At 44.1% G+C, this 22,139-nt stretch overlaps 1 protein-coding gene across 1 annotated transcript; it reads right to left on the bottom strand.

Annotated features, from left to right (window-relative positions):
• Positions 1-9: 9 nt before the first annotated feature.
• Positions 10-21,201, bottom strand: mansc1 (MANSC domain containing 1). The gene is made up of 14 exons (XM_088347318.1): positions 21,163-21,201; positions 18,279-18,403; positions 18,107-18,204; positions 17,515-17,614; positions 15,888-16,046; positions 13,978-14,152; positions 13,830-13,931; positions 13,682-13,783; positions 13,534-13,635; positions 13,386-13,487; positions 11,776-11,995; positions 9,276-9,416; positions 6,057-6,491; positions 10-2,288 (listed from the first exon to the last, which is right to left on the bottom strand). The coding sequence occupies exons 1-14, from the start codon at positions 21,193-21,195 to the stop codon at positions 1,696-1,698; spliced, it is 2,487 nt and encodes an 828-aa protein (XP_088203444.1). The 5' UTR covers positions 21,196-21,201; the 3' UTR covers positions 10-1,695.
• Positions 21,202-22,139: the final 938 nt, after the last annotated feature.

The following is a 22,139-nucleotide window of genomic DNA, read 5'->3' as shown; positions in this document are numbered from 1 at the left end:
TCTCTCTCTTTTTCCCTCTTTCTTACTATTTCTCTCTCTTTCCCTCTTTTTCTTTCTCTCTCTCTCCCTCTTTATTTGTATTCCTCTCTCTTTCCCTCTTTTTCTTTCTATCTCTCTCTCCCTCTTTCTTTCTATTCCTCTCTTTCCCTCGTTTTCTTTCTATCTCCCTCTTTCTTTCTATTCCTCTCTCTTTCCCTCTTTTTCTTTCTCTCTCTCTCTCTCTCTCCCTCTTTTTCTTTCTATTTCTCTCTCTCTCTCTCTCTCACTCTCTCATGAGTGGGCCTGGAGAGGGATGGGCACCAAGACACACCACAGGAAATGGTGCCCCTACCACCCGTGTACTTAAAGGATCCGACCGTTCTGAATTTGTGTCTTAACAATTCGCGCGCAACTTGGCTACGTCACACCGGTTTACAAACAAAAAAAAGCGGTCTATCCTTTCCCAAAAAGACAGCCGGTCATCAATTCCCGAAATAGATGTTCATGACGGCCTTCAAGTTCCCAAGATGGCAGCCGAAAGTCCAAACGACTGCAAGTAACAAAAGTGTGTTGACGAGCGTCTTCCTGAGTTTGCTAGCGTCACAAATATGTGTCCGTAAAGCAGGGGTCTCCAGACCCGTTCTGAAAATAGCTACGGGTTATTGTGATTTTCTAGGAAAATGTATTTTTTTTTTAGAGCAGGGGTGTCAAACTCATTTGAACTCGGGGGCCACACCATAGAACAAACCTTCTGTCGGGGGCCGGACTGGTAGATTAAAGGGAAAGAGAAAAAAGAGAGAAAGAAATAAGAGAAAGAGGGAGGGAAAAGGAGAGAGGGAGAGAGCGTGAGAAACAAAAGAGATAAAAAGTCGTGAGAGAGGGGGAAAGAAAGGGAGAGGAAGAAAGAAATCCAAAGAGAAATAGAAAGACAGAAGGAGAGAAAAGAGAACAGAGAAAAGAAAGCGTGAAGGGTAGGAAGAGAGAAAGAGAAAAGAGAGAAAAGGAATAAGGGAAGTGAGAGCAAAAGAAGTTCAAAAGAAACAGAGAGAGAAAGAGACAAAGAGCAACAAAGGAAGAGAAAAAGAGAGACACAGTGAGTGAAAGAGAGAGAGACAGAGAGTGGGAGAAAATGGGTGGAAAAGAGAGAGGAAGAAAGAAATCCAAAGAGAAATAGAAAGACAGAAGGGTAGGAACAGAGAAAGAGAAAAGAGAGAAAAGGAAAAAAGGAAGTTAGAGAAAAAGAAGTTAAAAAGACACAGAGAGAAAAAGACACAAAGAGCAACAAAGGAATAGAAAAAGAGAGACACAGAGATTGAAAGAGACAGAGATTGGGAAAAAAGGGGTGGAAAAGAAAGCGAGAGAGAGAGAGAGAGAGAGAGAGAAATACAAGTACAGTGTCTTTGTTTGAGGCACCTGGCTTTGGCAACATCAGGTTGACCTATTTCAACTTGCAGCTCGTTTTTCTCTTGCGCTTCTTTGAGTGTTGTCTCGCGGGCCGGATTCAATCCCTTAGTCTATTTAACCCCACATTCTCTAAGTAGCCATGGCAAAAACAGTTGTTTTCTAGAAATGGATAACAAACTGTGTGCCTTTTGCGCTAATTAGCAATTAGCTAATTACAATCACAAGTCACTCTGGGGTTGAAAAACGGTTGGAGACCCCTGCCGTGGACGATCTTTTTCAAACCGGCCAATGGGAGAGCGCGACCTTGACGCTTCACAAGTCGTAGTGAAGGTCGTTCAGCTCCAGGCGGGTGTAATGGCGCCGGTCGAAGGACTCCATGGCTTTGCGTCCGGCCGCCGCCAGCGCTAGCATTAGCGCCGCCACGCCGATCACCATCAAAGCCACCAGGCCGCTCTTCAGCGACCCCGTGGCGGTGTCGCCGTGGCGACCGAGTAGCATCTTTGATGTCTGACTCCGCCCATTGGCGGAGGTCACCGGAGTGGGCGTGGTCTCAGGTGAAGAAGGAGCGATGGTTACGAGGGTTGTCGTCGAGGGACTCGGAGTTATAGGAGGACCTTTGGCCGTTGTGGTCGATGGAGTCGTGGTTTTCGGTGGAGTTGTGGTGGTAGCAGGCGTCGCCCTGGTGGTAGGAGGCGGAGCCCTGCTGGTGGGAGGCGGAGCCCTGGTGGTCGGAGGCGGAGCCCTGGTGGTAGGAGGTGGAGCTGTGGTGGTTGTAGGTGGAGCCCTGGTGGTAGGAGGTGGAGCCCTGGTGGTAGTAGGCGTAGACCTTGTGGTAGGAGGTGGAGCCATGGTGGTAGTAGGCGTAGCCCTAGTGGTAGGAAGTGGAGTTGCAATACTTGTAGGATCTGCAGTCACAGGAATGAGAGGTGAGATCGCGCAGATAAAATCCAAATGTTTATTTGTGCTGAAGGATTTTATACATTTGACTATAAAGGATTTTATACGATTAAATACAAGTTACATTCATCGAATGCAACGAAGATTTTCACTGAGTGGGCTTCAGGTCGCGCCGTTCCAAGGGCTGAGTGTTTTGGCTGGGGAATTTTGATAACGGGGCGCTGACGAAAGACGTCAGGCATTGTTTTGATAAACGCTCGGTGTTGTTTTTAGTTTCTTCAGACATCGAGGAGCCGTGGAGCCCACGTGGGGTTTTTTTTCCTGACGCGCTCACGGGAGAAGCCGACACGCCAGCTTGGGAGGGACGTGGGTCGAGAGAAGAACTTAAGAAGAACTTCAGAAGATCAAAGATCGGGAGGGAGAACGAGAGAGAGGCTCGACAAAGACTAATTCGACTAATTCGATGGAATTCACTTAGTTTATTATTTAAGAAATTAAATCTGCCCCCGTGTGGAAAGGTCGTGTTTGGTTAATGGAGTCAGATAACTCATTTGAACAATTTGGTAAACGATACATTTTAAGATATTTAATTCCTAACAGTGAGGAGTTGGGAGGAGGAGAGGTGATTTATGATAACCAATTAAAGCCTTCTTTTGGAACAAAATAAGTTAAACAAAGCAGTAAAAACATTTGACGGTTCACAGTACACAGACCATCTAGGTCACAGGTGATCAAACTTTTATCGGCCTCTGTCATAAAATTAATAATACGTGTCCCACCAGTAATGTTGACCGCAGTATAAAATACATATGTACATATTAAAACGAAAAATATCACCATTTTACCAGACGATGGCAGTAGCCCTTTGGCCACCTTGCTCTGGGCTTTCTGTGAGAATTTCATCCCATCCCTTTTCCGGCATGGCAATTGTCAATAAAAAAGGAAAGTTGACTGTGAGGGCCGCCGCTTCCAGGACAAGTGTAAATTGCAGTATGTTTTTCACCAGAATTCGAAACAACTGCGTCTGCCGAATTTGTGTTAAGAATTTAATATCAAAATATACTGTTTCCCAAATTTTTTGAATTCCTTATCTGACTCCATTAACCAAACACCACCTAACAATGCGCGCTCGTTTCTTGATGGGAAAAGATGGACAAGAATAGCCGACATTTTCACACGGGGGCAGATTTAATTTCTTAAACAATTTAACTAAGTGAACTCCATCGAATTAGCCGAATTAGTGTTGCTCGAGTCTCTATCAAGCCTCCTCTCTCGATTCTCCCTCTCAATCTTCTCAATCTTCTGAAGTTCTTCTCTCGACCCACATCTCTCCGCCAGCTGGTGTGCCGGCTCCTCCCATGGGCGTGCCAGGAAAGCCCCCTCGCCTCGATGTCTGGACCCCGAGCATCTCTGCCTAACTAGGGTCCCTCTTGCGAAAATTCTACTAAGGCAGGCTACGCTGATCGCCAAGCACTGCGAACTTTTCACAGAAATTAAATTTATTGACGAATGTTCAAGGAATGCCAGACTGAATAGTCGGTGAAGGATTTTATACAATTGACTATAAAAGATTTTATACGATTGAATACAAGTTACATTTATGGAGTGCAATAAAGATTTTCACAGAGAAGGCTTAAGTTCAACGACAGGTCACGCTGATCCGAATGCGGAATGTTTCGTATAGTTCTGTTAACTCTGACGCAGGACGACAGGCATTGTTTGGAGAAGTTGTTTAAATAAGCGCTCTGCTGTTTTTCAGACATCGGGACGCTCTTCTCCGAGATGGTGGACCCCACGTAGGGGGCTTTCCTGGCACGCCCATGGGAGGAGTGTTGAAGATAAGACCAATTTGTTGAATCGTCTCATACGTGTTCCAAGAAATGCAGGAATCAAAATGACATAAGAGGGAGTTTTTATTGATACACAATTTCAACAAGAGACTCAGCGAATCAAATATATGCGTGTGTCTTTATAGTTTTCAACATAGCACGTGTACCCGGTTTGGCCCCGTCCCTTTTCACGCCTGAAGGCGTACATGCCCAGGGTTCCGTCCTTATTTGGAAGTGTTTTTAAGTTTATGCCAGTTTATGTCACCTTGCCCTTTGCCGTTATCTCGTCCTCCCTTGAGGAGGATTGTTTATACTAATTCGTCCACCGAGATCTTCGCGAGATGTAAACAACATTTCTCCCAACTGTAGGCAAGTCTTTCTACATTTCTTTCTAAATGTATGCTAATCTATTCTACAAATGCAAGTTTATTTTCTACAACAGGAGCCGACACACCAGCTTGCGGAAAAAACGTGGGCCGGGAGAAGGAAGCGGGAGATCGAGAGAGGAGGCTTGATAGAGACTCGAGCGACACTAATTCGGCTAATTCGATGGAGTTCACTTCGTTGATTAGTTTAAGAAATTAAATCTGCCCCGTGTGGAAATGCCGGTCTCTTGTCCATCTTTTCCTTCAAGAAACGAGCGCGCATTGTTAGGTGAATGTAGGATGTGTTTGGTTAAAGGAGTCAGATAACTCATTAGAACACAGGTGTCCAAGAGGCGGCCCGCGGGCCAGATCAGGCCCGCTAAGGGATTGAATCCGGCCCGCGGGACAACACTCAGAGAAGCGCAAGAGAAAAACAAGCTGCAGGTTGGAATATGTCAGCTTGATGTTGCCAAAGCCAGGTGCCTCCAACAAAGACACTGTACTTGTATTTCTCTCTCTCGGTCTGTGTCTCTCTCTCTCTGTCTCTCTCTCTTCCACCCCTTTTCTCCCACTCTCTCTCTCTCTCTCTCTCTCTCTCCCACCCCTTTTCTCCCACTCTCTCTCTCTGTCTCTCTCTTCCACCTCTTTTCTCCCTCTCTCTCTCTCACTCTCTCTTCAACCCCTTTTTTCTCCCACTCTCTCTCTCTCTGTCCCTCTCTCTTCCACCCTTTTTTTCCCTCTCTCTCTCTCTCTCTCTCTCTTCCACCCCTTTTCTCCCACTCTCTCTCTCTCTTCCACCCCTTTTTTCTCCCAGCCAGGTGCCTCCAACAAAGACACTGTACTTGTATTTCTCTCTCTCTGTCTCTGTGTCTCTCTCTCTCTTCCACCCCTTTTCTCCCACTCTCTCTCTCTCTTCCACCCCTTTTCTCCTACTCTCTCTCTCTCTTCCACCCCTTTTCTCCCACTCTCTCTCTCTCTGTCCCTCTCTCTTCCACCCTTTTTTTCCCTCTCTCTCTCTCTTCCACCCCTTTTTTCCCTCTCTTTCTCTCTCTCTTCCACCCCTTTTCTCCCACTCTCTCTCTCTCTTCCACCCCTTTTCTCCTACTCTCTCTCTCTCTTCCACCCCTTTTCTCCCACTCTCTCTCTCTCTGTCCCTCTCTCTTCCACCCTTTTTTTCCCTCTCTCGCTCTCTTCCACCCCTTTTCTCCCACTCTCTCTCTCTCTGTCTCTCTCTTCCATTCCTTTTCTCCCACTCTCTCTCTCTCTTCCACCCCTTTTCACCCATTCTCTCTCTCTCTCTCTCTCGCTCATGACTTTTTATCTTTTGTTTCTCACGCTCTCTCTTTTTCTTTATCCCTCTTTTTTCTTTTCTCTTGAATCTACTCGTCCGGCCCCCGACAGAATGTTCGTTCTATGGTGTGGCCCCTGAGTTCAAATGAGTTGGACACCCCTGAATTAGAACAATTTGGTAAACGCTCCATTTTACTATTTAATTCCTAAGATCGGCCATCACTCAGTTTTCAGCTCACCAAATCCGGCTCCTTTTCTGAAAAGTTTAGACACCCGTGGCTTAAGATCTTACCTCTAACAGGAAGTGGACTTGTTGTTGTTGTGGGAGAGGTCATGGTAATAGGAGGCGGAGCTATCGTCGTTGTAGGCGGGGTTATAATCATAGGAAGTGATGTCACAGTAGCATTGGTAGTAGCAAGTGGAGTTGGTGTAGAAGGCGGAGTCATCGGCGGCGGGGCCTTCGTGTTCAGGGTACCAGCGACCCTCGGCCTCGCTTCCACATTGGACGGATGGCTTTTTGTCTTTTTGTTATTTTTTGTCCTGTTTTGTTTTTTGGCTGGTTTGTCCGCCCGCTTGGTGCCGTTGGTCGTCGCGGGAACCGGCGCTAAAGCCCCTCGGATGATGGCCGATGTCGCGGCATTCGTTGTCGATGTTCTGCAGGGCCCGGTTGCCGTAGTAACAGGACGGACGGTGGTCACCGGATGGACGGTGGTCGGATGGTTGACGCCTGAGTGGAAAAGAATCGAATTGTCTTCATTTTCATTGACATCAACGTGATTGGACGTGGCACTCCAAGGTAAACCTGTTATCAAGACCTGCTTGGTTTGCACGTGCAAGTACGGGACTCTCTTAAATATGCTCGAATAAACTCCTCCTTTTTCATTTTTTTTTAGCTTTGGGTTGGCATTTCGACTGTATTTGAAACTGTCTGTTTTCTTACTTTCACCATTTTCATCTTGGAATAAAAGAAAACCACCGGCACGCGCGTAAAATCACTCTCCTTCTAGTAATTCTCCCCATGGCTCCTGCCTTCTTTCCTCCATTGTAATGCGCTTAATAGAGAATATCCATCCATTTATCCATTATCTGCACCGCTTATCCTCAGTAGGGTCGCGGGGGTGCTGGAGCCCATCCCAGCCAACTTCGGGCAGTGGGCAGGGGACACCCTGAACTGGTTGCGAGCAAATAGCAGGGCATATAGGGACAGACAACTCATTCACTCATTCACACCTAGGGACAATTTGGACCAGCCATTAACCTGACATGCATGCTTTTGGAATGTGGGAGGAAACCCACGCAAGCTCATGGAGAACATGCAAACTCCACACAGGGGGTTTGATCTCACGACCTCAGAACTGTGCCGCACATGCGCTATGCACTGTGCCACCGTGCTGCCCTAATAAAGAATATATTTAAATGTAAACTTTTTAAGGACACCTTAAACTACGCACACCATGTCAGGACCAGAACAAAAACAGGACCCAATTGCGTAACGTTTAAGTTTTATTGAAAGATAGAGGAAGGGCTGTTTCCTGGACAGGGGAAGAAAGTCGCTCTCGCACTAGGGTTGTGAACACAGAAGTGGATCTTCCGTAGCGAGCGATGGCGGTGTCAGTGACAGAAAAACGGGTCCGTAGCCGGGACTGGGAGAGCAAAGCGTGGTCGGGGTCGGAAACGGGTCGTAAGCCAGGACGGGAGAGTAGACATAGTCAGGATCAAAAATGGGTCGTAAGCCGGGACGGGAGAGCCGACGTGGTCAGGATCAAAACGGGTCGTAGCCGGAGACGGACGGGAGCAAAAACGGGACAGGTGGGAGTCAGGGTCGAAAAAGGCTTGCCTAGGGTTAACAGAGGTTCGCAGGCGGACTGACAACAGGGGATTGACAGGACTGGGATTAAATAGGGACAGGTAGCCAATCAGAACTCAGAATCAGCAGTTGACGCCAAATGAGCGGGCACAGGTGATTCACATCGAAAATCATGACACCCCACTCTCAAATATAAGACAAAAACTGTCAGAGTATATAGTATATAGTTCTTAAAGGGACAGTGTTTTATATTCGTTCACTACATAACTACGGAGATTGAAAAGGGAGCAAAAGGGAGCCCATTTCTACCCAGCCTTACACAAAAAATGGCAAAAAGAAGGGCAATTTAAAAAAAAAAGAATAAAAAATAGTGAAGAAATAATGGGAGGGAAGAGGAATATGGGAATAAAAAAGTATTTAAAAAAGAGATAAAAACATGTAATTTTCTCTCTTTTTCTTTTCCTTTTTTGAGTTTTACATTTTGTCTTAACTCTTTTTTTCTCTTTTCTTTTTTATCTTCTTTTTTTTCATTTCTTTTTTATATTCTTCTTTTTCTTCTTTTCAAAAGTAATAAGGTCACTTTGAGTCTCCGTATTTATCCAGGTCCTGTTTGTATTCTTGCAACAAATGTATCCTCTTGGGGCCCGCTAACTATTAATCAAGATGGCCTTCGCTTCGGTGCTGGGAAGTCCGAAGAAGAGCTTACAATTGTATCTTCTTGGGGCCCGCTAACTATTAAACAAGATGGCCTTCGCTTTAGTGCAGGGAAGTCTGCTCAAGAGCTTCCCTCTCTACATTCCTTTCTTATTACAGAGCCTTCAAGTTACAAAGTTTTACTATCCTTATTCCTCATTTATTATGCTCACACGCCATCTAGCGACCAGCATTGGTCACTCCATTGAAACATGTGTTTCTGTCCAAACCAATCAAATTTGTTTCCTGTGTTCATGTGATCTTATTTAAACCAATCAGATGTGTTGTTTCATGCTTGTGTTTTTTAATAAATGAGCCTCTCGCCCACAGGTGTCAAACCGGCAGCCCGCGGGCCACATCAGGCCCGCTAAGGGATTGAATCCGGCCCGCGAGACAACACTCAGAGAAGCGCAAGAGAAAAATGAGCTGCAGGTTGAAATATGTCCTCTTGATGATGCCAAAGAAAGGTGCTTCGAACAAAGATACTGTACTTGTATTTATTTCTCTCTCTCTCTTTCTTTTACACCCCTTTCTCCCACTCTGTCTCTTTTTCTTTTCTCTCCTTTTGTCTTTCTATTTCTCTTTGGATTTCTTTACTCCTCTCCCTTTCTTTTTCCCGTCTCTCACAACTTTTTATCTTTTTTTTTTCTCACGCTCTCTCCCTGTCTCTTTTTCTTTCTTTTTCCCGCCCTCTCTCCTTTTCCCTCCCTCTTTCTCTGATTTCTTTATCTCTCTTTTTCTTTCTCTTTAATCTACTCGTCCGGCCCCCGATAGAATGTTTGTTCTATGGTGTGGCCCCCGAGTTCAAATGAGTTTGACACCCCTGCTCTAGCCATTGGCAGAGCGTGATTCCTTCTTGAGCCAATCTTGGAAGCACGCGCCTCTGATGGATGGGCTATAAAAAAACCTAAATCTCCGACTCAGAATGTGTTCTTTTCTTCATCCTGATACAATCTCAAGTTTTAACCAAGACAGAACGTGTAAAGCAAAGAGGAAAAACCTGGCGCTTACCTTTATAGATGTCGTAGGTGCGCACACCAGGGGGCGCCTTCATCAGGGGGCAGTCCCGCTCGGAGGGGCAGTGGTAGAGGAAGCAGTTGTTTTCTCCCTTGTGTGTAGAAGCCTTGAACACCACCACGTTGCACTTGGCACCTGCACCCACACCGTGAAATTTAGAATACCGTATTTTCCGCACTATAAGGCGCACCGGGTTATAGGGCGCACCCCCAAAAAATAGTTTTTGGTCCTATATTTTCCATACAAAAGGCGCACCGGATTATAAGGCGCTACGATGGGAACGCGGACAAAACAGTCAGATAGTTCAGTCCAACTTCTTACCCCCTTAACATTCCCAAAGCTTGCAAAGAAGCAAATACGTGTCGTACGATGTCACTCAAATGCAGCGTTCCAAATATCATTCGGAAGGTTCAAGTCTTGGGATTCAAGAAATGCTAACCATTCCCTAGTTTCTATTTTATTTTTCGCTGGCAACTGTGTGGACAGCAAAGTAAGAATTTTACTGTGCAGGGAAACGGGCTTCTTTACTGTGCATATGACAATAAACACAGTTTAAAAATAGACTCATCACAGCAACATCAAGATCGTTCTAAAACAAGATACCGGGAAAATATAAAGCCGCATAGCTCACCTAAGTTCTCGCGTTCAATAATGATACGTAACCATGGTCTTCTTACAACGCGAGTGTAGTAAATCCAGGAGAGTCAAATATTTAGTAAAAAATGTTTTCTCTATGCCGTAGTGCAACCCAACGTGTGATTCACGTTCATCTTTTTCGGCCAATCGCAGGCTTTGTTTCGCCCCTTTAGCCTATGCGAGCCTGTAAATAATAAAAAGGATCCGCCCCTTTACCTCCGAATAACTTTAGCCAATAGTGACCGATTCAAATGATTGACACATTGGTTAGCCAATGAAACGCCGGTATATAAATCCCAGCATACGTCGCGGACTACTTCACCTTCGGGGGAAAATCGAGTCGGCGGCTGTTGCGTAAGTTGCGAGACTTTGCGACTTAATATTGATCCACATATAAGGCGCACTGTATTATAAGGCGCATGGTCAGCTTTTGAAAAAAATAAAGGCTTTTAGGTGCGCCTTATAGTGCGGAAAATACGGTAGATTAGAATAGAATAGAATACACCTTCATTGTCATTGTTACAAAATGGGTTGAACATATTGTGACAACGAAATTGGACGTGGCACTCCAGTCTCACATTTAACAGTGAGGATAGAAGAAAACAAAGATGATAAAGGAACAAAGGAGATAAGGTTATTATTTACAATTGAATCAGACAATTGAAATCAGATGTTACACTATGGTGCGGTAGTCCACTACTTTTTAAAAGCCCATCGCGAATCCTGTTAATCCCTTGTTGTCAGTCCGTCTGCGATCATCTGTTTTTCAAGGCAAGCTTTTTTTGACCCGTGACTCCCACCTGCCCCGTTTTTGCTCCCGTTTTTGCTCCCGTTTGTCTCAGACAACGACCCGTTTGGATCCCGACCACGTCTGCGCTCCCGTCCCGACTTAAGAGCCGTTGTTTATCCCGACCACGTCTGCCCTCCCATTCTGACTTACGACTCGCTTCCAACCCGACCACGTTTTTGCTCTCCTGTCCCGGCTACTGACCTGTTTTTTCCGTCCCCGACACAGCCATCGCTTGCCAAGTTCCGAGTTTGGATCACAAACCGAATACAAGAGCGAACACCGGATCGTGGGTGCAGCCCTTCCTCGTTCCTTCAATAAAACTTGTGGTAAACGTTACGCAAGTGGGTCCTGTTTTCGTACTTTTCAAAAGCCCACCACAAATTACAATATCTTCTGTTCTTTGCCAGTTCTGTCATGATGACTGATGTGACTCAGCTATGCCCGCTCATTTTGCACCACTCGCCGCGGGTTCTGATTGGCTCCCTGTCACTATTTGAACTCAGTCCTGTTAATCCCTTGTTGTCAGTCCGTCTGCGATCCTCTGTTGCTGTCTCTCGTTGTTTCTCTTTGTCTCTCTCTCTCTCTCCGTCTTTTTACCTTCTTTTGATCTCTCTTCCTTTTTTCCTTTTCTGTCTTTTCTCCCTTTCTCTCCTTCTCTTTTACCTCCTTTTCTATTGCTCTCTTTCTACTTCTTTTTGAATTTCTTTCTTTCTCTCTCTTTCCCCATCTCTTACTATTTATCTTTTTATCTCTTTTGTTTCTCACGTTCTCTCTCCCTCTCCCTTTCTCTCTTTCCTCTCTCTCTCTCCAACCCATTCTCCTTTTCCCTCCCTCTTTCTCTTATTTCTTTCTCTCTCTTTTCCCTTCTCTTTAATCTACTAGTCCGGCAGCCGACAGAATGTTTGTTCTATCGTCTGGCTCCCGAGTTAAAATGAGTTTGACACCCCTGGGTTAGATAGTATGTGTAAAAGGGAAAGTGTGAAGCACATTGTAAAGCGCAGCGACTTGAACAGCGCTGTATGAACGCAGAGCATAATGACATCATGGTAGCAAAATGGCGACGCTCACCTTGCTGCAGCGGCTGGGAGCAGCAGGACAGAACGCATTTCTGTTCGCTGGCCAGGTAGCGGGCCGTCGCAATGGCGCCCTCTCTGGCGGTGACGGTGGCGTTCTGGTGCTGTCGGGAGAAGCAGGATTCGCGTTGGGCGCCGACACACGCCAGGACCAGCACCGGCAGCACCAGGTCCAGCACCCGGGTCATGGCGGAAGGCGGAGCTGGGCGGAAAGTCTGCATTGGACGGATTTTAAGTTCAGGGTCATTCAGGGGACATCGAACCGGTCATTAAGAAGTCCTAACATGTTTCAATCTGTTCCAGGAACATAACCCAGGCTAAGCAACAGACCTAAGAATAGATAAGGAACCAACCAAGCTTCACCTGGTTCAACGTCATTAAGGGGACTTCGAACTGGTCACTAGAAAGTCCTGATAAGTCAAGAGCTAGATTGCTCGCTTTGCTGTTCCAGGAACAGAAACCAGGATGAGGAACAGACCTAAGAATATATAAGGAACCAACGTCATTAAGGGGACATCGAACTGGTCACTAGAAAGTCCTCATAAGTCAAGAGCTAGATTGCTGGCTTTGCTGTTCCAGGAACAGAACCCAGGCTAAGGAACAGACCTAAGAATAGATAAGGAACCAAGCAAGATTTACCAAGTTCAACGTCTTCAGGAGGACAACCAACTGGTCACTAAAAAGTCCTCACATGTTACAATCTGGATCGCTTGCTTTGCTGTTCCAGGAACATAACCCAGGATAAGGAACAGACCTAAGAATAGATAAGGAACCAAGCAAGCTTCACCTGGTTTAACGTCATTAAGGGGACATCAAACTGGTCACTAACAAGTTCTCATAAGTTAAGAGCTAGATTGCTCGCTTTACTGTTACATGGACAGGACCCAGGCTAAGGAACAGACCTAAGAATAGATGAGGAACCCAGCAAGCTTTACCAAGTTCAACGTCTTCAGGAAGACAGCCAACTGGTCACTAAAAAGTCCTAACATGTTACAATCTGGATCGCTTGCTTTGCTGTTCCAGGAACATAACCTAGGATAAGGAACAGACCTAAGAATAGATAAGGAACCAAGCAAGCTTCACCTGGTTCAACGTCATTAAGGGGACATCAAACTGGTCACTAGAAAATCCTCATAAGTCAAGAGCTAGATTGCTCGCTTTGCTGTTCCAGGAACAGGACCCAGGCTAAGGAACAGACCTAAGAATAGATAAGGAACCATGCAAGCTTTACAAAATTCAACGTCTTCAGGAGGACATCCAACTGGTCACTAAAAAGTCCTCACGCGTTAAAGTCTGGATTGCTCGCTTTGCTGTTGCAGAAACAACACCGAAGCTAAGGAACGGATCTAAGAATAGAAAAGGAACAAAGCAAGATTCATCAAGTTCATCATCAAAAGTCTTTAGAAGTTACAAGTTGGATCGCTTGATTTCCTTTCACAGGAACCAAAACCAGGCCAGAACAAATCAAGTTCAACGTTATTAAGCGAACATTGCACAAAAAGTTCTCAAAGCTCACAATCTGAATAGCTTACTTAGGTTTACAGGAACAGAACCTAGACTAAGGAACAGACCTAAGAAACAGTTAAGGAATCAAGCAAGCTTTACCAAGTTCAACGTCTTCAGGAGGACATCCAACAGGTCACTAAAAAGTCCTCCAAATTTACAAGTTGGATCACTTGCTCTGTTGTAACAGGAGCAGAACCCGGACTAAGGAACAGACCTAAGAACAGTTAGGGAATCAAGCAAGCTTTACCAAGTTCAACGTCTTCAGGAGGACATCCAACAGGTCACTAAAAAGTCCTCCCAATTTACAAGTTGGATCACTTGCTTTGTTGTAACAGGAACAGAACTTGGACTAAGGATCAGACCTAAGAACAGTTAAGGAATCAAGCAAGCTTTACCAAGTTCAACGTCTTCAGGAGGACATCCAACAGGTCACTAAAAAGTCCTCCAAATTTACAAGTTGGATCACTTGCTCTGTTGTAACAGGAGCAGAACCCGGACTAAGGAACAGACCTAAGAACAGTTAGGGAATCAAGCAAGCTTTACCAAGTTCAACGTCTTCAGGAGGACATCCAACAGGTCACTAAAAAGTCCTCCCAATTTACAAGTTGGATCACTTGCTTTGTTGTAACAGGAACAGAACCCAGGCTAAGAAACGGACCTAAGAATAGATAAGGAACCAAGCAAACCTTACCGAGGATCGTAGCCGGGACGCTTGAAAAGAAAATGACAAGAAAGACGAGCAAAAATAGAACTTGTGAAAATCTCTAACGGGGTCGTCGAGGATATGAGAGACAGAATTGAAAGACTTCTTGTTGTGAGCTTGAACAGAATCTCTGGCGTCCAAAGTGCGCCCAGAAGGACTTTGTCTGCAGAGTGAAGTCAGATTGCCTGACTGAACCTTGCATTCTACCGAGTGATGACGTGACAACCATCACTATGCTCACAGTTGCAGCTATTCGATAAACGGGATGGATAGATGTCTAGATAGATGTCTAGATAGATAGATATATGTCGAGCTGTCTAGATAGTTAGATAGATATCTAGATGTCTAGATGTGTAGATAGATAGAAAGATGTCTTGATGTCTAGATGTGTAGATAGATAGATGTCTAGATATAGATGTCTAAATGTCTAGATAGATGTCTAGATGTTTAGATGTCTAAATGTCTAAATGTCTAGATAGATAGATAGATAGATAGATGTCTAGATAGTCAATAGATAGATGTCTAGATAGATAGATAGATAAATGTCTAGATAGAGAGATAGTTGTCCAGATAGATAGATGTCTAGATAGATAGATGTCTAGATAGATGTCTAGATAGATAGATAGATTTCTAGATGTCTAGATAGATAGATGTCTAGATAGATAGTTGATAGATGACTAGGTGTCTAAATGTCTAGATATAGATAGATAGATGTCTAGATAGTCGATCGATAGATGTCTAGATAGATAGATAAATGTCTGGATAGATAGATAGATAGATAGATGTCTAGATAGATAGTTGATAGATGTCTAGATAGATAGATAAATGTCTAGATAGATAGATAAATGTCTAGATAGATAGATAAATGTCCAGATAGATAGATGTCTAGATAGATAGATGTCTAGATAGATGTCTAGATAGATGTCTAGATAGATGTCTAGATAGATAGATAGATAGATAGGTGTCCAGATAGATAGATAAATGTCTAGATAGATTCACACTTCCAGCAGTATCCTTGTAGTTTAGCTCCGGATCCAGACTTTCTGTTCTGAGGTAGGTCAGATCAGTAAATCAACGTCAACTCCATATTTTGAGCTTTTTCTTCCCAGTATTATTGGCGATCATCATTTTGCCTGCATTAGTAACCGACCTTACATATCATAATCACGATGACAAGGGATATTTTCTGAACAAAACACATTTTTCCACAAACAATGGGAAAGATTTTCCTTTAGCATTGACTGTGTTCACTGATTTATTCAATTGAGTGAATGCAGTTGGACACCTGAACCAACTCACCGCGCGTGTTGAGTTAACACTGCCCTCTAGCCACCAGTATTTGGTATTTGCATTTATATAAAAACAATGACTTTTGGTTGGGCAGCACGGCGGTGCAGTGGTTAGCGCGTATGCGGTACAGTTGTGAGGTCATGAGATCGAACCTCCTGTGTGGAGTTTGCATGTTCTCCCCGTGCTTGCGTGGGTTTCCTCCGGGCACTCCGGTTTCCTCACACATTTAAAAAACACGCGTTTCAGGTGAATTGGCTGGTCCAAATTGTACCTAGGTGTGAATGAGAGACCAGTTCAGGGTGTCCCCTGCCCACTGCCCGAAGACAAATTACTCCAGTATATATTCTACAAAATCAGAATTTCTGCGAGTAAATAGGTGCCACGTTAAGTCTTTCAGGCCTTTTATCGCCCTATAAGGTGAATAGCAATCATTAACAAAGGTATGCTAACTCTAGCTAACTCCAAACCGCCACCTTTGTTAGCCATCCCGTGACGTCACGCCATCCGCCATGACGGCACGCAAGAACGGCGATACGGTTTCCATAGGGTGACGTCACGTCGGTTCCGTCCGAGGGTTCGACCTGGTACCGAGCGCTCGTCCTACGCACCTGCCGGACGCTTCCGCCGTCGGCGGGTCTCTCGGGTTCAGTGGCGCGGTTCCGTCATCGGCCTTCTCCCCGCAATCGTCCGCCGCAGCCCGCCGGTCTTCCGGCAGCCGCTGGATGTCTTGAAACGAGGAGACGAGGAAGCGGATGACCCATTTTTGGCTTTGTCCTCCGGGAGGGGGGAGGGGAGACAGGGGGGCGGGGCCAATACGCGCCTATCTTCCTTTATGGACCTTATCGCTTTAATTTTTTATGTAAAAAAAATAAAAGATTGTGATATCGATGAAAACACGTTCACCGATGTTTGGTATTGATCATTTGAAATCTGCAACGTTGTTGGTGACAATGTAACTGTCTATAGACATGAGAATTTCCTTTTCAGTGTACAGCAGCATGAAAACGGTGAGATTCTTAGCCTCGTTTTCGCACATTTTAAAGCGGAGAAGCTCTGCTCATATGCAACCAGAGTACAGGAAAGGGTCGACAGGAACTTAGATGCCAGCCTAATGATATGGTGTGAAGAGTATTTATTACAAGAGGATCTGCATTTTCTTCTTTTTCATTTTCTTCTTCATTTGTTTCTTTGTTCTCCCATGTCTTTTTATATTTCTGGCCTTTTTCCTCTTTTTATTTTTTTTTCTCCTTTTTCTTTCCTTTCTCTCATTTTCCTTGTATTATTTTGATTCTTCTACCTTTGACTTTTTTCTTCCTTCATTGTTGTTCCTCCTTTTTCGCCTTCATTTCATTTTTTGCACTTGTTTTTCATTTTTTATGCTTGTCTGTTTTTTTTTAGCTTTATTGTCCCCAAAAAGTAATTGTATGCATAATGTTACATATTTTTGAAATTTAGATAAAAGCAAAATAAACAATATGAAGAGCTTTTTGGAAGCCGAACGTGTCAAGATTTCTTAGTAAGCCAAGCCGAAAGAGCTACTTCTCAAAGAAAAAGACTGAATGCCCATCACTACGAGTGTCAGGAACAGAACGGAGACAGGACCCACTTGCGTTGCGTTTCTCACAAGTTTTATTGGAAGAAAGAGAAAGGGCCGCGCCCATGATCCGGTGCTTGCTGGACGCGGGAAGCAGGTTGCTGGAAATGGGACATTTTTTGTTTACCAAAAACAGAAAATCTAAAGTGATCGTTGGAGCGGGCTATTCACGCACGAGGTCTCGATGAAGGAGCTTCAGACGAGTCTCAGGTAAAGATTATTGTCGTGAAAAAAAAAACACAAATACAAAAAACTGTCGGTTGTTTTAAATAGGCGAGTTAAACGTTGGTTTGTTGTTGATAGGAACGAGTGGAGAGGTGTTGTGAAAGGATAGTGGGATGTGTAGACGCGTTCTAGGGAATGGGCAGGGTACCCGTATGATGCGGCAGGGGTAAACCAGCGAAAGCTGTCGGGCCCTGCTGTTGAAGAGAAGAGTGTGTTGTGTCACCGTCCAACCCGTTACAAGCATGGTGTACCTAATAAAGTGGCCAGTGAGTGTATGTGGTACAATAGAGAGTATGTGTGTGCGAACACAGAAAAACTCAACTAAGTTTTGGTCAGTCCCGTTTAAAAGAAGTAAGATCAACATCATTGTCAGGTTCAATCACGAAGGCAGTAATTCAGGATTGTATTTGCAAAACTATTCCGCGTCGGCCATGACGACGTCCTCAGAGGGCGCGGTCGTCTTCTTCGTTTTCTTCCTGCGTCTTCTCTTCTTTGGTGGAGCGGCATCCGTTGCGACTGGGTAAAAACGAAAGAACAACGCGTACAAATTTGGATGTGTGCGTGTATCGTATCATTGCTCCACTTTGGTTGACGACAAAATAGCTCGTTTTATGTTTTGGGGACGAAGCGTAAAATTCCAAAAGGCGGTACAGTGAAGTTAGGGGTTCAGTGTCTTACCCAAGGACATGTAACACGGACGAGCCGGGATTCGAACTGGGATCCCTTGATCCCAAGACGAGCTCTCTACCTCCTGAACTACTGCCGCCCCAGACAAAATATTCTGCACTCAGATCAGCGCGACCGGTCATTGAACTTAAGCCTACTCGGTGAAAATCTTCATTGCACTCCATAAATGTAACTTGTATTCAATCGTATAAAATCTTTTATTGTCAAATGCATAAAATCATTCAACATGAATTCACTTTTCACTCACAACCTGGAAACGTAAGCATTTTTCAGGATGTCAAGCGACAGTACGAACCCAGAGGATATTTCAAAAAAGCTCACCTTCCATGGCGCTTTTGTCCTTTTGAAGATTCTGCAGCTGTTTGATGAGCTTTCGTTTCTTCTTGCCGGACAAAGTGATGTTGGCCCTGGGACTTGTCCTGCCGCGAGGAACAAACGTGGTCACGGCGCTCGTCGCGTGCAAACTCACTCGCTCGGATGCCGAGAAACCGACTGTCGCTTTTTGAGATGGTGGATGGTGATGAGGCCTCGGTCCACCACGGCCCCGATGATCTGATGCCGCTTTTTCCTGTCTCGCCCCAGGACGCGCCGACGTTTGAACAGCTTCTTGCCCAACTCCTGCCGAAAAAAGACAAAGTGATCCACGCCGGTTGCCTCATTGGAATTTCGCTTTCCTTTTTCCTCGAAATAACACACACACATATACAATTTGAAAGATTTTATACTTTTGACTATAAAGTACGATCAAATACCGTATTTTCCGCACTATAAGGCGCACCGGGTTATACGGCGCACCCCGAAAAAATATTTGGTCCAATATTTGACATACATAAGACGCACCGGATTATAAGGCGCTACAATGGGAACGTGGACAAAACAGATGATTCAGTCCAACTGATTACCCCCTTAACATTCAGAAAGCTCGCAAAGAAGCAAATACATGTCGTAGACACGTGCGGAAACAGTATCTGTACGATGTCACTCAAATGCATCGTTCCAAATATCATTCGGAAGGTTAAAGTCTTGGGATTCAAGAAATGCCAACCATTCCTTAGTTTCTATTTTCTTTTTCGCTCGCAACTTTACTGTGCATATGACAATAAACATCGATCACTATTGGCTAAAGTTATTCGGAGGTAAAGGGAGCGGATCCTTGGAATTGAGTTTAATTTAAAAATTGACACTCCATCGCATCCATTATCTGCACCGCTTATCACAGAAACATCGAGTTCAGTCTGAAACAAGATACAGGGACAATATATAGCCGGAGTAGCTCACCGAAGTCGTGTTATGAAATGAAATGATCTGCATTTATATAGAGCTTTTCAAGTCAATGACTTCCCAAAGCGCTTTACATTGTGCTTCACATTTCCCAATAGCGGCCGTGATCTGTGCAGCCATGTAAGGCGCTAAGCTGCTTATTGGGGGTTCAGTGTCTTACCCAAGGACACTTCGGCATGTAACACGGACAAGCCGGGATTCGAACTGGGATCCCTTAATCCTAAAACGATCGCTCTACCTCCTGAGCTACTGCCGCCCCACAGTAGCTCAGGAGGTAAGTGTTCAATAATAATGTGCAACCATGGTCCTCTTATATCCATGAGTGAAGTAAATCCAGGAGAGTAAAATATTTACAAATACAGTACAGAATAGTAAAATACCGTTTTCTCTATGACGTCAACCAAACATGCTATTCACATTCATCTTTTTCGGCCAATTGCAGGCTTTGTTTTGCCCCTTTAGCCTATGCAAGCCTGTAAATGATAAAAAGGATCCGCCCCCTTTACCTCCGAATAACTTTAGCCAATAGTGATCGATTCAAATGATGATTGACACATTGGTTAGCCAATGAAACGCTTGCAACCTAGTGGAGGATGATGTTTACAGATGATGGCTAAACTACAACACAGCACCCCGAGGCCATCCTGTTAATCTGTTAATAATCAACACAAGGATACTGCTGGAAGAGTGAATTTCCCTACGGGGATAAATAAAGTATCTATCTATCTATCTAATCACGGGTTAATAATTCCACACATGAGTCGCACCGTGGTACAAGTCGCACCCCCGACAATCTATGAAAAGAAACTGCGACTTATACTTCGGAAAATACTGTAATGTTTGTGACATGATGAAGTAATGTGTTGGATCTTGTTACTTTCAGTCTATCGAAATCAGGTGAGAGCAATCGAGATAAACCATATAAGGCGTCACGGTGTGGTATGCTTGTAGCATGGGGACAGGAAAAACAGGGTAATCAACTAAAGGATTTTATACATTTGACTATAAAGTATTTTATACGATTGACTCAGTTTGATGCAATGAGTATTTTCACTGAGTGGGCTTTAGTTCAATGTACAAAGTCAGGGCAGGCTGTTCGAAATGCATATTTTGTCTAGGGAATTTTGATAACAGGACTCGTGGAGGCGATGTTTTAGGAAGCCAGTCATCAAGGTGCTCGTGGATGAGATTGTGAGGCCCAGGGGGCTTCCTTGGCACGCCCATGGGAGGAGCCGAGACGCCATCTCGCGGGAAGACGTGGGGCAATAAGAGAAAACTAAAGGACTTCAGAAAAAAGGCTTCCCGCACAGACTTCAACGTCACTATTTTTTCGGCCGTCTCCTGACTACACTTACTTCTTCTGTTAGGAAAATAAATCCGCCCCGTGTGAAATGTCGCCTTTCCTGTCCATTTTTCTCTCAAGAAACGAGCATGCATGATTGTAGGTTGTGTTTAGTTAATGGATTCAGATAACTAATTCGAACTATTAGGTAAACGGTACATTTTGATGATTAACTCCCAACACAACATAGCCCAGAAGATCGTTGGCTGCTCTCTGCCCAGTCTGAAGGACATATCAATAGCATTGAAGACGATTCAGAGTTGCTTTCCATAAGGGGGATGCTTAATATATTTTACATGCCATTCAAGACATGTACGGTAGTTGCATTTATAAATTATATCGGGCTTTTGGGGTACAGATATAATGCTAGTGTGGCCTGTGGTGAAAATGAGTTTGAGACCCCTGTCTTAGAGTGAGATCATTAATTAAAGCTTTTAACGAATAACTAAATAAATTAGTACGTCTTTTAATGTAAAACTTCTTTTTTCAGAACAAGATTGTGCACAATTACGCTACTACAATGTTCACTGTTAATCATTTTTTTGTACTTTGAATAAAAAGAAAACAGTCAAACACTAATTGTCCAAAAATGAAGTCACTGCAAACCTAAAGTTACACTGGTTGCTATAATGCGAGGTCACAAATTTTACTCTAAATGAAGTGAAGACGCCTGAAAATTAAATAGTCTTATCAAAATTTATTGTTTAAGGGTTGCGTACGGTCGGTTGTTCGTAATTTGAATATTTTTTCTTACGGTTTTGGGTCTGTTGATCTTCGGTGGAGACATGCTGCTTTTTTCGTGTGTGGTCGACTTCCGTCTTTTCTTCTTCGACGCTAGAAATGCGCACTAGACGGAGGTCGGCTGCCCTCCTCAGGTCACGTGCGTAGCTACAACACCACATTTGTCTCATGCGTTTGAATATCGGAGTCACGTGGTAGAAAAAAACGATCTCACTGGGGCCAGATGAGTAGGTGAGAGAGAAAGAGAACGAGAAATGTAGAGGGGAAGAGGGAGAAAGAGAGAGGGGATTAGAATACAGATGAAATTAAAGAGAGAGAAGAAAGAAAGAAAGAGAGAGAGAGAAAAAGAGAGGAACAGAAGGAGAAAGAAAGAAAAATAATAAGAAAGAGAGAGGGGTGGGAGAGAAAGAGAGAGGGGAGGGAGAGAAAGAGAGAGGGAGATTAAAAAGCAGATAAAATTAAAGAGAAAGAGAGAAAGACAGACCATACAGAGAAAGAGAAAAGGGGGAAAGAAAGCGAGAGAAAAAAAGAAAAAGGGAGAAACAGAGAGGAAAAAGATAAAAAGCAAGAAGAAAAAAAGAGAGACAAAGATAGTGAGGGAGAGAGAGAGGGATAGTGAGAGTGGGGGGACAAGAGGAAGGAAGAAAAATAGACAGATACAATTAAAGAAAAGGAGAGAAAGAGAGAGGGAGATAAAAAGAGAGAGAAAATTATAGAGAAAAGAAAGACGAGAGAGAGAGAGACAAGGAGAGAAGAAGAAAGAAAAAGGAGAGAATAGGAAAGATAAAGGGAGAGAAAGAAAGAAAAAAAGGAAGAAAAAAAGGAAGAAAGAAAGAAAAAAGAAAGAAAGACTAACAGAGAGGGGGAGAAAGAGAGAACACAAATAAAGAAAGGGACAAAGAGGCAGAGGGGAAAAAGAGAAAGAAAGAAAGAAAGAACGGCAAATAGAGAGGGGGAGGAAGAGAGAAAGAGAGAAACACAAACAAAGAA

The sequence above is a fragment of the Urocampus carinirostris genome, chromosome 11, assembly GCF_059441175.1.
Source record: "Urocampus carinirostris isolate Australia breed hairy pipefish chromosome 11, RoL_Ucar_1.0, whole genome shotgun sequence".
In the NCBI taxonomy this organism is placed as follows: Eukaryota; Metazoa; Chordata; class Actinopteri; order Syngnathiformes; family Syngnathidae; genus Urocampus; species Urocampus carinirostris.
This window is presented reverse-complemented; position numbering and strand designations above follow the sequence as displayed.